The 18346-nt window shown below is 34.3% G+C and overlaps 1 protein-coding gene across 1 annotated transcript in view; it reads right to left on the bottom strand.

Annotated features, from left to right (window-relative positions):
• The window catches only part of ABCA13 (ATP binding cassette subfamily A member 13), a 497021-nt gene that overhangs the window by 377134 nt on the left and 101541 nt on the right, over positions 1-18346 (bottom strand). Inside the window, 7 exon segments of the mRNA XM_056806268.1 lie at positions 2-197; positions 2147-6892; positions 10623-10737; positions 12328-12467; positions 15581-15786; positions 17806-17982; positions 18235-18335. Coding sequence (XP_056662246.1) covers positions 2-197; positions 2147-6892; positions 10623-10737; positions 12328-12467; positions 15581-15786; positions 17806-17982; positions 18235-18335 — 5681 coding nt within the window.

The raw sequence follows: 18346 nt of genomic DNA on the forward strand, positions 1-18346 counted from the left end.
ATAAATATCAGATAAATTTGAACCTCTGTTGAATATCAAAATGAAATTCACTATTTTCTAATATGAATGACCCTTTCATTAGATCATAAATGTCTTTCCTTAAACTAGAATAGTTGCTAGGTAACCTGCCTTCTTCTATCAGGTTAGTAAAAGGATCCATTTTCAAAATATCTAAAATTTTGTTCATTGAAGCAATACTGTAAAAATAACAAGAAAAATATTCAAATATAGTCATAATCATGAAAAGATTTCATCAAAGGTATATATTCTAGAAAGGAGGTAAGCCAGTCTTCTAACAAGAGTGAGAAACAATATTTCAGCATCTCAAGTACTATACTAATACATAGAATAATAGAATTAGAAAGAGCTCTAGTTTATTAACTGTTATCTCCATGGAATATTTTTAGAAAGATAAGGATGAGAATTTCAGAGTATTTGAAGTACTACTGACTGCATTTATTGATAAGCACCTCTACTGATGAGATAAACCTTGTATTGGTTGCTAAAATAGTCATTTGTAGCAGATTTATTACAATTAAGATGTTTTCGTGTTTTAAAAAGTGAGTGAGATTGAGAACCAGGCCTAGAGACGGGAGGTCCTAGGTTCAAATCCGGCCTCAGCCACTTCCTAGCTGTGTGACCCTGGGCAAGTCACTTGACCCCCATTGCCTAGCCCTTACCACTCTTCTGCCTTGGAGCCAATACACAGTATTGACTCCAAGACGGAAGGTAAAGGTTTTTTAAAAAATAAAAATAAATAAAAATTAAATAAAAATTAAAAAAATAAAAACATTTTTTTTAAAAAGTGAGTGAGAGAGAGAGAGAGAGAGAGAGAGAGAGAGAGAGAGAGAGAGAGAGAGAGAATAGTTTCATTAGAAATGGGTCAATGGCAAAATGATGGCTTTGCTTTATTCTCATCATTTCTCTAGGATTTAAGCCCCTATTCCTCTTCTAAAAATTAAAGTGTGTGTCATTATTTATACAAAAGGGCAGAATGAGTATTTAAAATCCAAATAGTGGATAATAATCATTAAAAATTTACAAGTGGGATCATCAATTTCAAATTAAAGGGAACCTCCAAAATTTTACTCCAATACCTTCACTTTGGAGATCATGAATCAAGGATTAGTTGGAAGGGTCATTATAGATCATCTAGTTCAATTCTCTCATATGGTAAATGAGAAAACTTGGAAACAAAGACATGAAGTATAGTATCATTTATTTGGTACAGTTTTACTATTTATAAGTGAATCATATATTTATGTATAAATTAATGGTATTTACATATATATCACTGATCTCATCTAATAATAGTATTAATAAGTGTGTTATATGTCATACAGTTTCAAAAAATTAGTCAAAATGAAAATGACTAGATGCAAATTTAAGAATAATTGCCTTAACCTTCCAGAATTTCTAAAAAGCATCTTCAGAAAAAAAGTGGGTCCATAAAGGATAATACAACCATTTTTGTTTTGCATTTCAAGACATGTCATACAATGACTTCACTTAGCTGAAGCTTTGAATTTCTCTCTACTCATTTATTATTATAAAGTCAAGACAACTATAGGGATTGTAGGAAGATTTTATACATTTTTAAATTTAGATTTTTGATTTTATAAAGTAAAAGGAGATTCAGATCAGCAGTGTTTCTGTAATTTATTGTCTTACAAAATAACTTGACTGGAGCTGTAAACTAATATAGGTGAGAGGAAGACTTGAGTAAATGTCTTTCAAACTCAGGGCCAGATCTTTTGACTACTATGTCATGCTGTCATCTTAGATACACACATAAAATTAAACTTGGATCTTTTGCATGGAAGAACTCACTTTTCAGATCCATATTAAGTTACATTAGTTAATGAAAATAATTTTAAAACAAAGGAAATTTCTGAATGAACAACAGAATCTTGAGAGACAACAATGACAGATTTCCTAAGTAGCTGAGACTTAACAATAATTATATAACCCTACAATTTTTAACAAGCCCACAATCCCCCTAATGTAAAATTCATTTGTAAAATGGCACAGCATCAAATAGACAATCAAGTTTAATGCAACAGTGCTGTTTGTGCAATTTAAACAGGCTTCAGAAAATTAAAACTATTCCATATAATATAGCAAATAAAATCATATACATGCTCACCTCATCTCAGCCATTATTTCTTTATATAAGTCTTCCATCAGAATAAATATTTTGTTTTCAAAATTTCCCTTTGGTGGAAAGAAGAATTTTTGAAAAAATTGTTCTAACAGTTCCATTGTACTGTTTGGGTGGAGAGAGAGATTCCCCCTATTATTTTCAAACAGTGTATAGTTAAACATTAGATCAATGAAGTCCATTATTGGTAGGCCAGTGTCATTTAAATTCAGGGATGCTTCCAGAGAATTCCAAACAAGTTTATTGATTGCACTAATCAGGCTGCTTTCAAAAAGGAATTGAATACCAGAGAAATTAGCTTGTTTTTCTACATTTAGCAAATGAGCAACAAATGTAATATAAATGTTACCTTCTCTAGAAATATTCTTGAAGTGTTTTAGAAAGTCAGTAATAGCTTCAATGCTTGATATTCTATCATCAGAGGAAATTCTATCATCCAATACATGAATCAATGTAGCTATTATTGTAGATAAATTTCCATTTGTGTATTCATGGAGCAAATCTCTAGTAACTACCAGAAGGTCTTCAAGGAATCTGGCCCCATGTAGAGATGAGGAATTAAAATATTTCAAAAAATTGGAAATTGTCAGTTTTATATTTTGATCATCAAGTGGTTCTATTATTTTAATTCCTTGTTTGACTAAAGAGAGTATATACCTGACACTAAAATTCTTCCTTAGGTCTGGCATAAATCTCTCTGACTCAAGCCATAGGACTTCCAGATTGTCAATAATGCTACTAAATTTACCAAAATGTAATAGTACCTTCAAGAGATTATTAAATTGGTTCGTTTTAGAAGATGAATGCATTTGAGAGAGAAATGAAGTCAGGCTTTTTAGACCAAAACTAGAGACTAGTTTTGACCACTTTTTCAAATTCATGGTAGTTGTATTTAGAACTGATGTTTCTTTGTCTATTTCCCAGTGTTGAATCTTGTTCAGAATTGATAATTTTTCAAAAACCTTTGTGAAATTCATTTTTTTCAACTTGTCTATGACTCTCAAAGCAATCCATTTCCCTGGAACTACCATACAATGTATGGAGTCATTAGCATTGCTTGATTTTCCAGAAGACAGGATATAGGGTGATACCTTGTACCAAAACCCTTGAAGCTCCCTCAGAAGTGAATTATTGATATTGAGGGCTTCAGAAAAATTTATAAAAATGGAATTCCATGCTGCTAATTCATGAAAGAAACAGTACACCCTGTAAGTCATCTCCATCCTTAAACTCTCATTTGAACATTGTAAATCTCTCTCCAAAGGCATCAGCTGGAGGTGATGAAAGAGATCAGCCAATTTGGTATACAACAAAGGATGCACAGACTTGTACATATTACACTTTTCCATTACTAGATCCTTGTGAAGCTGCAGAGTTGTGTGGTTCAAGCACCAAATTACTGGAAGGCAACTTAAAGCATCTGCAGCAATATTTGGCTCATCCATAACCAACTCTATTATGTCCAGAAGGTCTTTAATGGCACTTGCAAAATCTTCCTTAGTGATAGTAGAAATGTTAGCTCCGTGAACCAATGTGAAATTGTATACATCCAGTAGGGCCTCTGTAATGTTTTTATGAGCTATCTGCTGTAAAAGTCTCACTCCATCAGGAAGTACATAATATGCATCTACTACTGCATCAACTTCATCTTTAGGGAAAAAGCGTGAGAGCTGCCACAGATGGTTAATACTCCAAGAATGTGAGCTGTGTACAAATGTCTTCATTAATTGAACTAATAAGTCAATCCCCAAATTTCCATCCTCTAAAGCACTGATATTCCTTAAAAAATCCCAAAGGCTCCCACCAATTTCTTCAAGTTGATCTACCAAGAGCTCTACATCTGCATTTTTGAGGTTGCGTATAAGAGTGCTAATCTTCTTCAAAACTTTAATATTTCCTGAGTTTTTTGGAATGTTAGGAAGAATAGATGGTAGCCAAGAATTAATTGCATCCCTTGCCAGTCGAATATTAAGACCAATTGCTTTCATAATTGCATGGGTTGGTGAATTTTTCAGATCATGAGACAAATTAAATGCAAAATAACTTCCTAAATTTTGAATTGAATCACCTAACAGATCTGTACTCTTTTCCTTTGGTAAATTGTCAAACATCTTTAAAACTTTTTCAATATCAGATGAATTGTGTTCTAAAATTTGAATAGTAATGTTTTTCACAAGTTTTTTAATTTCCCCAAAGAGGGCCATTGATTGATGCCAGGCAATTTTGAATAGATTAGGAGAGTTATCTGACTTTTCTAAGGCTCTTGTAATCAATCCAGTAAAATTTTTCCAGTTCAAATCTGATGGAAATTCTAAAATTCTTGTTAAATTATTGATAATTAAACTGATCTGGTTTCCTGAATTATTTAAAAATTTTAATATAAAGTCAAGCACTGGAATCTTTTCCTTTTCCAACAATGACGTAATTACAACTTTTGCAAAATTAGTTACATTTCTAAAATAAATATCCAAACAATGCATGTCTAAATTATTAAAAGAACAGAGAGGTTTTGTTGAACTTAGCATGAAAGTAACAAAATCTAACAACTTTCTCAATTTGATTTTTGTGCCATTAACATTTCTTGAAGATAAAAACAATCTTAAAAAGTCCAGTGAGTGGTCAAATGAAGAATTAATATCATATTTGACAACTAGATTTCTGATTATATCTATCCATGAAGTACAACCTTCTAGCCTCTTAATTGTATCTTCAGAGGTTAAAATGAAATGTAAAATTTCCTGCACACTTAATAACTTTTGTGAAGCATTTTGTGAATCTATACCATGTTCCATAACTAAATTGGTAATATTATACAAAATGCCAGCACAAGACAATAATTGTTGGTCATAGGATATATTTCTAAGGAATCTTAATGTCTCTTGTAAAACAGTGAATGCAGATTCATATTCTTCTCCAGAGCCTTTTAGTAATTTTGGAAGTATGTGACTTCCTAAATATGCCTCTCTGTCTACGTATCCTGTTGTGTTGCTTAGCTCCATGAAAACTTCAAATAGGGAGGACAAAAACTCTCTGCTAGTATTAATATTTAATGGGAACTTTTTTAATTTGAGTACTATATTTTCTACCGTCAAAAGGGATTTCTTCACTTTCTCTGTATTTAGTGATTTCATGATGGCTAATGAATTGTCTAGCACAGATGAGAGAACAGTAAAAGCATTCCAATTTGGGGCATCAACATCTTGAACTATATTTTTTAGTAAATCTTTGATAAGTCTTATGGGAACATGGTCAGGAAACGAGCTCTGGCACATTTCAGAATATTCAAATTTATTTCCCAGTTCTGAAGAAAGTTCCCTGAGGCCAATCTGAAGAGAATGAAAAAACTTGTCATCAAGCTTTAAGACTTGAGAAATGGCACCCCAGATATCAAACCATACTTGGACCCATGAAAATGTGCATTGCATAGCTAAAGATTCATTCAGGACAATATTTTGTGTTAGATTTGAAAGAATTTGGATCCAAGGAAGAATGAGGGAATTTCTCACACCCACTGACCAGTTAGGAGAAAGAGGCCTATCATCCAAATCAAAGCATCTGTTATCCAAGTGTTTTTCCAGTGAGCTGTTGAAAAGTTGATTTAGATAGTGAAGTAAAGATATCCGAAAATTTTTATCTTTCATGAGCAACTGTTTCAGACTCATCAGAGTCGCATGTATCATTTTTGTTTCTTGGCCTTCCTTGGGGATTAGAGATTTGGCCTGAAGTTCCAGATAGTTATAAACTGAAAAGAGCTTTTCACAGAGTGATTCTTCAGATAATTGATCCAGAAAGCTTGTAGCTTCAGAGAGAAATTCAATAGCTTTGCTCATATCTTGAAAATTAAACTTCTTGATAATAGCTGAAATGTTTTTTGAAATTTGAATAAAGAAAGTTAACAAAGACTCTCTACTCTGATAACTGGAGAAAAGCTGATAAATATCCTTAAAAACTGAAGAATATAATTGAAGAAGTATGACAGAATCCTTATCCTTAAAGACATTTTGATAGATATGAGTCACAATATTTTCCAAGTATTCTTTTTGAGAAACAGAAAAATTTGAGGAAAGGATTGATATGTTTTGTAGAGCATAAACTGTATTCAGGATTGCAGTGACTTGTTCTTGCTTTACTAATCCAAGTTCATAAAGATTATTTATGAAAATTTCACTTAAGTTTACAAAATCCAAATTTAAAAATTTAGGTTTGGGTAAACTATGGAAAAACTGAGAAAAGTTGAAGTTTTTTCCAAAGATTCTTTGATTTTCTGGAATTGACAAATTTAAAAGAGCTGATAAGGTTTCCAGTTTGTCTCTTTCTCTTTTTGGAATGCCATACATCCATAGTTCTAAAAGCTTAGGATTAATTTCATAAAGTATTAATTCCAAGAATCTCATAAATCCTTCATATTCATTCCCTTTCCAGAGGCTTGAAACAACTTGGATTTTCTCTATAACTTCCTTAGTAAATTCAGAAAATTTCTGAGTATTAAGAGAAAATGGTTCAGCCTCAGAACTTCCAGAAGTATTCATCCACCAAAGAGTTTTATTCCAGGTAACTTCAGGTAGGGTTGCAAGGTTCTGGAATGCAGGATGATTGAATGAGAATGAAGAACCAGGCAGTACCATTTTTTCCACAAATTCTACAAAGAATAGCCAAAAGTTTTCCTCTTCATCTTCATAGGTATGTGACTTCTTTTTCATCTGCAAAAGATCCTTGAGATACATCAAGATTCTGAAATATTAAAAATAAAAGTGTTTTTAATGCATCAACCAACAACGTTAGTATAATTCAAATATATTTATAGCAGGAGAGAAATGAATTTCCATATACATATCTTCCTTTTAACAGATAAAAAGTTTTCAAATATTTTAGTTGTAAAGCTGTAATTCAAATGCTTTTGTCTTTAGAGAAAACAATTTTTGAAAGTTATTTTAAAATAGAGAACATTATTTATACCTGCAGTAAGAAAGTATTACTTTAAAATATTAGTGAGTTGTCTCTTCCAGTGAAACAATAAAACTCAATCCTTAATTGGTCCTTTGGACCTTTCGTTACTGCTATTGTTGTCAGAATTAAGCCCAAAAGATAAATCTTAAGCCTAAAGTAATAAAGTTCTAATGACTGAATTTGAGTGCAGTTGGGTAGCTCCATGCCTGTCTAAAATTTCTCTGTCTCTTCTCCTGTCATGAAAACCTCAAATTACATCAATGGAAATTCATTCCTTTGAGCAAGTCTCTCTTAGTACACTCTTTTTAAAAAATTTAAAAGTAGAGCATTAGTACAGTGGATTTTATTCCATATGTATACATCTCTTATAGAAAATTACATTTTTACCTAATGGCTATGATTAGGGTAAAAATGGAATAATAGTTTTAATGGAGAAGGGAAGTAAGAGTAAAAGTTACTCATTCTTCAAGAGGCAGGTAGGCTTAGATGGAAAAGAAAAGTGGTTAGCAGTAGAAAGGTAATAAGCATCTGAGGAAGTAAGTAAATAAAGAAATGGGAGGATGCCACAGAAAACCTTTGTTTACTTCATAGATCAACATTTAGACACTCTGAGGCTGTTGGCATCATACATGGCATCTCAATTGTTTGGCTGAGAGAATTCAGTGGTGAATGGGGATCCAAAAGACTTAACCACCTTAAAATGTAATGCCTTTTCCTTACTGTCATTCTGGGATTATTCATAGTAGAGTGATGAGGTGAAAAGTGTTGAAACAAAAATCAGGAGATATGGCCTCCAGTTCTGAATTTGCCAAAGACTCTCAGTTGGACAAATATTTCACTTTTCTGATGTCTGAGTTATAAACAGCTCATGTTTCTGTATTATTATTAATTATATCTTTATATCACATAGAATGCTTATAAATGAGTGGCTATTATATGCTTTTTTATTTTTCTGTAAACCAGTTGATCAATCAATAAGCATTTATTAATCACCTACTCTGTGCCAGGCACTTTGTGAAGTGCTAGGATCATGGCCAGTCATGAGCAATGAACTGACAAAATCCAGGACCAATTCTGTAACTTCTCTCAACCAATCCCTTCACCAGTTGAGACCCTTTTTCTAAGCCAGACAGTCTCAGGACAGTGCTTCTAGAATGGCTAAGTAGATTCCTGATCCACCTCATCCCAATAACCCTACTCATAATCCTGCAAATCTCAGAGCATGGATTTGAGGTGTACATGAGATTGCCAATCACATTCTAAGTTTGCCATTGCAAAGCAGGGTACATTGTTGACCTCATCCCAACAATTAAGATTTGCTGTAGATTTCTTGATATTAAATCACAAATTTAAACTCCAAACCCAGAGGTAGGCCATTCTCAAGAGAAAATTTTCATTTTTGTGACAGCCATGCCAAGTGTACTGATCTTTAGGAAAGAAATTAATCTTTTTCTATAATTGTGCTTGTATAGTCAGTAAAGGTGTCAAACTTGGGTCTCAAACACTGAGTTCTCAAAACTCCCAATGCAGTCATGAACCAGTTTAAAATATAATTAGGGATAAACCCAAAGATCCCAGCTTTTGGGACAAAAATCCACTATTCAATAAAAACTGCTGGGAAAATTGGAAGACAGTGTGGGAGAGATTAGGAATTGATCAACACCTCACACCCTACACCAAGATGAATTCAAAATGGGTGAATGACTTAAACATAAAGAAGGAAACCATAAGTAAATTGGGTAAACACAGAATAGTATACATGTCAGACCTTTGGGAGGGGAAAGACTTTAAAACCAAGCAAGACATAGAAAGAGTCACAAAATGTAAAATAAATAATTTTGACTACATCAAATTAAAAAGCTTTTGTACAAACAAAACCAATGTAACTAAAATCAGAAGGGAAACAACAAATTGGGAAAAAAATCTTCATAGAAACCTCTGACAAAGGTTTAATTACTCAAATTTATAAAGAGCTAAATCAATTGTACAAAAATCCAAGCCATTCTCCAATTGATAAATGGGCAAGGAACATGGATAGGCAGTTTTCAGATAAAGAAATCAAAACTATTAATAAGCACATGAAGAAGTGTTCTAAATCTCTTATAATCAGAGAGATGCAAATCAAAACAACTCTGAGGTATCACCTCACACCTAGCAGATTGGCTAACATGATAGCAAAGGAAAGTAATGAATGCTGGAGGGGATGTGGCAAAGTAGGGACATTAATTCATTGCTGGTGGAGTTGTGAACTGATCCAATCATTCTGGAGGGCAATTTGGAACTATGCCCAAAGGGCGATAAAAGAATGTCTGCCCTTTGATCCAGCCATAGCACTGCTGGGTCTGTACCCCCAAAGAAATAATGGACAAAAAGACTTGTACAAGAATATTCATAGCTGCGCTCTTTGTGGTGGCCAAAAATTGGAAAACGAGGGGATGCCCATCAATTGGGGAATGGCTGAGCAAATTGTGGTATATGTTGGTGATGGAATATTATTGTGCAAAAAGGAATAATAAAGTGGAGGAATTCCATGGAGACTGGAACAACCTCCAGGAAGTGATGCAGAGCGAGAGGAGCAGAACCAGGAGAACATTGTACACAGAGACTGATACACTGTGGTATAATCGAAAGTAATGGACTTCTCCATTAGTGGCAATGCTATGTCCCTGAACAATCTGCAGGGATCTAGGAGAAAAAAACACTATTCATAAGCAGAGGACAAACTGTGGGAGTAGAAACACCAAGGAAAAGCAACTGCCTGACTACAGCGGTTGAGGGCACATGACAGAGGAGAGACTCTAAACAAACACTCTAATGCAAATACTAACAACATGGCAATGGGTTCAAATCAAGAACACATGTGATACCCAGTGGAATCACACGTCCGCTATGGAGGTGGGGGGAGAGGAAAAGAAAATGATCTTTGTCTTTAATGAATAATGCTTGGAAATGATCAAATAAAATATTTTAAAATTAAAAATATATATATATATATAATTAGGGAGGGAGCATCTCGGTGGTTCAGTGGATTGAGAGCCAGGCCTAGAAACTGGAGGTCCTAGGTTCAAATCTAGCCTTAGACACTTCCCAGCTGTGTGACCCTGGGCAAGTCACTTAATGCCCATTGCCTAGCCCATACCACTCTTCTGCCAAGATGGAAGGTAAGGGTTTAAAAATAAAATAAAATATAATTGGGGAATGTTTAACAAAATATATTTTTATTAAATATATCTAAACAAGGAAAATAATTTGTGGTCATCAAAGTAAATATATGGTCTTGCAGGAATCCATTTCTATCTGAGTCTAACACTATTAGAATGCAGGATACAGATACACATTGGCCAGTTAATCTAAATTTAACCTTCTATATCAAAACTATTGGTTTTAGTAACTCTGAATATTTCTAAAGAATCTCCTTTAACCTTAAAAACTAAAGTCACTTTATGTAAGCAACAGTTCTTCATTTACAGTGGAAATTATGGGAAGATGTTGAAGGTGAATAATGAAAACTCACCTAGACAATGACATCCTCGGGGACTTCCACAAATTTTTCAGAAAAACAAAGTAAGTATCAGTGATGACTTTCCAATCGAGCTTTGTTCCTTTGCAAGGGGATTTTTCAGAAGTGGCTAGATGGAAAATTAATTTCAGGATTTGATTTTTAATATGGTGAGTAATAACAAATATCTAAAGTAAAAGGTATAAAATTGCTCTCCTGCCAGAGGAATCTAAAATACAAAAATGGAAATTTTGAAAACATCTCTGAGTCTGGGAAAAGTTCTTACAGGCTAGATTATAACTATAGATAGTTATGACATCATAACTGTGTCTACAAGCTTGATTTGATCTCAGCTATATCCATGAGAGAATACACAGACTATTTATTTACCTCACTTATAAAGATGACCCTAGTCATATACCCCACTGCTGTAATCCATCAGTTTGACTGAATTCATGAATTTGTCCACACTGTTTTGCACTGAAAATGCATCCTCTTCTGTTATCATTTTCCATACAGCACCAAGCAAAACCTCCTCTTTGATTACCCTCTAACTCCAGAATAATAAGAACATGGAAATAATTATTTTGTCACATGCTTCATTGACACATAAATTTCATTCTAGCCAATTGGTACATATATTTAATTCTAGCCATTGATGCATACACTTAATTCAAGTACAACAATGACTATTGGCAATAGTCCTTAATCTGAGATTTGTTTGTTTACATATGTAATTATCTTAATATATCATTTTCTTTGTAATTTTGTATATTTTATTTTATGCAATTGAAATGTTATTGCAAAATAGGAATCTTTAGGCTTCATAATACTGTCCGAGGGGGCATATAGTAAACAATAATTGTTAGTTGACTAACTTTAACTTTTTAATTATTCACAAAAGTAATTCAGGGAGATATCCCTCATTCTCTTTCATTTTTTAAAGCCTTACCTTCTGCCTTGGAATCAATATTGTATATTGGTTCTAAGGCAGAAAAGCAGTAAGGATTAGGCAATAGGATTAAATGACCTGCCCAGGATCACATAGGTAGGAAGTATCTGAAACCATATTTGAATCCAGGGCTTCCCATCTCTAGGACTAGCTCCATATCCATTGATAACCCAGTTGCCCCCATTCCATTCTCTTTGCTAAAGCGGATGGCTTGGGCTTATACTCTCATTAGTGTAGGGAATACCTCTTGTGAAAATTATTTCCTCCCCTGCAAATCAGCAATTCTTACATATTTAATAATCTTAACAATTTGGATTGGACATTGAGATGTTAAATGATTAATTCATGGTCACAATGTTCTGAGTCATAGGCAAGACATGAACAGGTCTTCTTAACTCTAAGAAAAGACCATTACTGAAAATATCATGGCCCCATTTTTATGGAAAAGGACACAGGCTCAAACAGGTTAAATGAATTAACCGAAGGTATATAAGTAATAATCAACAGAGGTAGGGATTAAATCCGTAACAGATTTAAAGCTAAATGGGGTTTTAGAGGTGGACTAGACCAATCATCTCATTCTGCAGATAAGGAAAGGAAAGTCAAATGAGAACAAGTAAGTTTTCCAATTTTATATAATTAGTAAAAAACAGGACTAAGATTTAAACCTAGGAATCTTAGTTTCAATCCTTTTTCTATGTTCTTTCCCCGTGTTTCTATGTTCATTAAACATTCCTATGTTAAAATTTGATCTGCTTATTGACTTACCAGATGCACCTCTTCGGAAAATTTCTTGCTTATTCACATAATGAGCAGCTTCACATGTTTTCTGGAGAAGTTCTGTTAAATTTTTCCAGGAGTTATTTTGTTCCAGAGAAAACTGGATTCCTTCCAATGTATGGAAAACTCTAAAAATCAAATGGAACTCTTAGAAAGCAAATTAATGATCATCTTATTTTTTAAAAAGCTGTTATAAATACTACCATTTAAATTTGATTGTTGCTTTCTATATTTTCCTTCCTTCTCTTAGATATAACTTCTTTCTTTTAGTTATGTGTATAAAAGGTATAGAATAAGAGCTAAGACCATGGCGGTTATCAAATTTAGAAATACTTTGCCCCTATTTAAGACCTTTGACTCCCTTCATTGCCAAAAGGAATTAGAGGTATGATCAGTCTAATGGTATTACCTTTCCCCCTCATTTCTGGAAGAGATTAGCACAGAAGTTCTTAACTTTTTTTGTGTTATGAAACCATTTGGCAATCTGGTTTACAAAACTCATTCCAGAAATAAATGAAGGAAGTACTAAATTTCAATTACAAGTTACAGAAAATATTTTTTTTTCCTATTCAAGTTCATGGACCCCTGAAATATATCCAAAAACTCTTTTGGAATCTCTGTTTCCCTGGTTTTGTGCATTTGTTTACTTCGTCTTCAGTCACTATGTTCAGGTCAAGAGTAGAAACCTTGACAGAAGTGGGAACAAAGGGATGGGTGGTTTTAGGAGAATGTTCCTCTGGAAGTGTTCCTGAAAAATCATGGGAGTTTGGTAGTATTAAGCAAAATCAAATACAAATCTAAAACTGTTTTTTATCATTTGTGGCATTTCCTTTCTCCAATATTTCTAAAAATTTCACTTCAAAAATATCTTGTATTAGAGACATGTCTAAGGGCTCGAGGGGACTTTTCTGATTTGAATATATTTTTCTAAGTTCGGAAATGTTTGGATTTAGGATACTGATGATTTTTTAAATTGTTTCTTATAGACATTGCCAAAATGCAAAACCTATTATCTATATTTTTTCTTCAATGATTACATGTTGTGACAAGGAAATCACTTTAAAAGACTGATATATATTAATTTAAGGTCGCCAAGGAATTCAGCTATGTAATTCCTAAACTCAAGTCAGCAGTCAACCTTTTATGGAGTTTTTAATTACAAACAGGAGGAAGAAAGGTATTAGAGAGAGAGAGAGAGAGAAAGAGAGAGAGAGAGAGAGAAAGAGAGAGAGAGAGAGAGAAGAGAGAGAGAGAGAGAGAGAGAGAGAGAGAGAGAAAGAGAGAGAGAGAGAGAGAAGAGAGAGAGAGAGAGAGAGAGAGAGAGAGAGAGAGAGAGAGAGAGAGAAAGGGGAGAGAAGGAATAGGGCTTAAATACCCCCTCTGTTTAGGCTGGGCCAAAAGGCCCAAGCCATTAGATAGCTGAGACAAAGAAAAGAGATCAGTCCCTATCACTCACGTGACCAAAATGGAGAAACAGTCTCAGGGGCCTCCACCTCCAGCCTCCTTCAGAGCAAGCCTTCTCAGAGCACAACCTCTCAGAGCAAAACCTCTCAACCTCCCCTTCAGTCCTCAGACCCTGCTATCTTTAAGGAAACCATCTAAATTCCCTCCCCTCAGTTCTCACATCTACCAATCACTGTCCATGTCTCCCCTGTGCCAATGGTGGCTCTAGCTTAACCCAGGACCGCCCAGAAGTCTGCCCCCCTTTGCACATGTCTGTTGAAGGTCATATTCTCAAATAATTAAATTTTTATCTATGCTGCAGCCCTTCCTAAATCCTGTTAGGCTGAGTAGGGTGGAGATTGTAAGTTCCAAGACCTGGTTCTGTCATTCCAAGTATCTCTATTGTATCAATTCTAAAATCAATCATGACTCAAAGAACTTCCTGTTCTATGCTTAAGCATAGGTCAAAGCCCTTTCCATTGTTCAGCAAAAGGTTTCTGTCCTAAAGCAGTCCCAAGTAGGGAGGAGAAAGAACCTCCCATGCCAAGGGGGTTCACATTCCAATAGAGTTCCCACTATCAGTAGGAAATTCCCTCCAAGCATGAAACCTTCCAATGGTGAAATTTCCAACATTCACAAGTCTTAGAAATTTTAAGGTTTACAATGTCCAATCAGAAATCATGGGCATTGGATGAAGAAAGGAACTTGGAAAAGGTCATTTTATAATCTCTTCAAGGTAAATATCAGGAATTTGTCTCATAAAACTATGAAATTTGAGTTAGCTATGCAAGAATTCTGAGAATTAATGTTCACAATTTAGGAAAATATGCTCTTATACCCTTGTAAGTATGTGTTTTCCTATTTTGTTTCCCACCTAGTAGAAATTGAGTAAAGATTTATTTTGCTTTATGTTGAGCAGATGCCTTAAGGTTTTCTTCCATAGGCTTGTGCTTGAATACAACTTCATCTACGGTAGATATGTGGAATTTCTAGCTACAGAAATAATTCTATATGACTTATATGTACTTCCATATATATTTGAATTAGAGAAGACTTCAACTGTCATTCTAGGTCCTATATACCTAAAATCCTTTGGGGAAGCAACATTCAACTCTGTACTAGGGGAAATGAAGGGATACTCTATGAGTCCTTTGTTCAGTCCATAGTGGCTTGAAGTTAATGTTGATTTAGAGTGGTTGGTAACAATGAATCTTGGTAACCTCTTAGGGCAGGGCAAAATAATAAATCCCTAAGGAAAAGAGGGTGTTGTCCCCACTGAGAACAAAAATAACCTGTTGCTGGGGCCCAAGTATGACCAGCAAATTCATAAGGTAGCAATAATTAAGTGAGACAGTTTTGAAGGGAAAGTCCTCTGCTGGGAGAGAGTAGTACAAGACAGGACTAAGTTTATCTAAAGTTGCTAATCATCAAATAACTGGAATACATTTCTAAAGCCTTCCTATAACACAGTAAATCACTAAACCACCAAAAATGGATTAAGCAGGAATCATAAGATGCAAATGGAAATAATAGAGAGGGGACATGATACATGACTAGTTGGTATTAGAAGACCTGGGTTCATGTTACTATATATTTGACCCTGAACAGGTCTCAGTGAGCCACCATTTCTTCATTTACACAATGGGTGCCTCTGACATAAGAGGTATAAATAGAGTATAGTCATCTCTATCAAGGAAATATTTATATAACTTGATTGATGCATTTCTTAAAAATAAGGTTGAAATCATTTAGACTTCCAAACATTCTAGTTTTGTTTTTAGTAACGTGGTATACTTACAGTGTGGAAATAATCTGTTCCTGGCAATAAACGAGGGAGCTCTCTGCTCCAGGTGATATCTGGGTACTCAAAGACTGATACAACCAAGAACAAACAGTTGTACTCTCTATAAATTGCTGTTCAATTTCTTGCCAGCCCAGAAAGTCTTCAGTAATTGCAGTGGACCAATTTGTTCGTCCAAAGAGCACCTCCTGAAAAATTCCATCCTTAACAGGAAAGAGAGAAACTCAGCTTATAATAAAAAAAAATACCCAATACCCATTGACTCTGAATCTCAGTACCCTACGTTCTTATTTAGTATGACAGGTCAGCAGAGCAAAGTGACTTTCTGAACCTGCAAAGTTCAAAGAACATGAAGAGCCCCCTTAATCCTGATAATAAATATTATTAAATCCATATTTCTCTTACTCTGTCCTTCAAATTGTTGCTGTTCAGTTTTTTTTCAGTCATGACCCCTATTCAGGATTTTCTTGGCAAAGATACCAGAGTGGCTTGCCATTTCCCTCTCCATCTCACTTTACAGATGAAGAAACTGAGACAAACAGGGTTCAGTGACTTTCCCAGGGTTACACAGCTGGTAGGAGTCTGAGGACAAATTTAAGCTCACAAATGTGGGTCTTCCTGACTCTCGACCTGGCACACTATCTACTGTACCATCTAGCTGCCCCTTCAAATTACTAGTTTCAAAAATAAACATGACAATATATCAGTGGAAAATCAATTTTAAAAAAAGAAGTCAAGAATTGGCTGAAAAGTCAAAGTTTTTACAATTAAGTCCTTAATTTTTGTACTCAGAGATTAAAGTAATTGTTCTTAATGGATACTAATTGAGCATCTACAAAATGGGACTTTGTTCAAAAGAAGTATGAGATACAGGGAAAAAAATCCCAGGTTTTCCTAATTTGAAGTACAGTTCTCTATCCATTATACCATCAGAATACATAGGTATAAAAAAGATGTGAAAAGAGTCAGGAATTGGACCTAGGCCCACATTTTCCAAGTCTTTCCCTATTTAAACCCTCCTTTAAAGGTATTACTGAAAAAAAAACAATTTACAGACTAAGTATGGAAATGAGAGGAACAGACAATAATTACTATTGAATTCAGAGGAAGGAGTGACCATTGAAGACTGGATATCATTGAGTATCACTAAGGAGGATATTATCCAAGGAAACTTAAATTAAACATGAGGGTAAGAGCAGGACTTAGAAAAGCAAAGCCAAAAGAGGAAGGCTATCAAGGCAGTAGGTCACTTCCACTGTCACTGAAAAGGCTATTCTTTTATGACTTCATTCATCATTCGTGTAACTTTCCAAATGGCAATACTTGTCTGTAGGCGTCATTGCCTGTATGTGTTATTATTCCTTCCCTTTTTAAACCATAAGTTCTTTGAGGGCATGGCCTGACCTCTTTTGTTTTCACATCTCCAATCTCAGGATGGTGCTTGATCCAAAAGAAGCAATTAGCTTTTTTGTAATGAATTCATTCATTCATATGCATGCTTCAAGATCCAGCTCAAATGAAACTTCCCTCATGAAGGCTTCCTTGATCAAGAAAACTGTATATTGCCCTTCTTCAGTTCCCACATGGCACTTTGAATCTCACTTGTCTGCCTATGCAATTTGTTTTATATCATAGCTTTTTCCTTATTAGATCCCTCATCTCTACTGCACTGGAAGCTCTTTGACAGCAAAGTCTCTTTTATTTATCTGTATCTCCTTCTGTGTATTACACAAATTAGGCTCTTACTAAAGGATTATTGAGTGTTAAATAAATGAATTTAATATGGGCTTACTTTTTAACTTTCTATGCACATAACTCAGAAATTTTCTTTACACTTTAAGAATGTTTATTTTTATTCTGATGGTACAGTAGGAAGAGCACTCATCTCAGCTTCCTCTTCTGTAAAATGAAAGGGTAGAACCAGACAATTTCTAAAGTGTGTGGAAAGGAAACAAGTTTTTCCAATTCCCCCATTTCTCTTTTCCCATTAAATATTACAAGTGCCCTGTTTTGATCTCAGATCTGTCATGCAGTATAGTCATGGTATTAGAGAAATAAGATTTAGGGCTGAGATGTGATTTTGTGAGATTGAGATTTGGGATGAGAGTGCTATTGTCTCTGTTCTTATGTGTATGAAATGTACTAGCAATTAGCTTAATTTTTAAAATGGAGAAAACAAACAAGTACATATTCCAAGATTTTAATGGTGGAAAAATACTTACAGCCTCTTTGACTAAGTGAAGCAGGTTGTATAAAAAGCTTGTCTCATTGGGGGAATGAGAATGCACCCTTAAATGAGTTAGCACTTTCATAACTTTGAAGTTCTCCAAAAGAGTAAAATTCTCTTCAGAAACAAAGGGTACATCCTGAATCGCGTAAGTGTAATTCTTTGTCAACATCTAAAACATTAATAAGAATGTAGAGAAAATTAGAGAGCTCAGAAACCCTTTTCATAATGATCATCTGAATGCTAGATATAAAAATACAAATGATCAAAGAAATGTAAAGTGAAAACCAAAAAGCCTTCAAAAAGTTGTCAATTATTCTATGCCTTTAGTAAACACAACTTATAAGAACATGCCTGAATATTTCATGAATGTGTTGTATGTTTGTGTAAATAGTTTATTAAAAAACTTTTCACCGTGGCTTACCTGTTTAAAATCATTGAAGAATGTATCCATTTCAAGTTGTAATGAGCTCAAATCATCTGTTGTAGAAAATGGAGCCAATCCTTCCAGTTTGCTTAGAACTTCTATATAATTT

Source organism: Monodelphis domestica, chromosome 7 (genome assembly GCF_027887165.1).
Source record: "Monodelphis domestica isolate mMonDom1 chromosome 7, mMonDom1.pri, whole genome shotgun sequence".
NCBI classification, from domain to species: Eukaryota; Metazoa; Chordata; class Mammalia; order Didelphimorphia; family Didelphidae; genus Monodelphis; species Monodelphis domestica.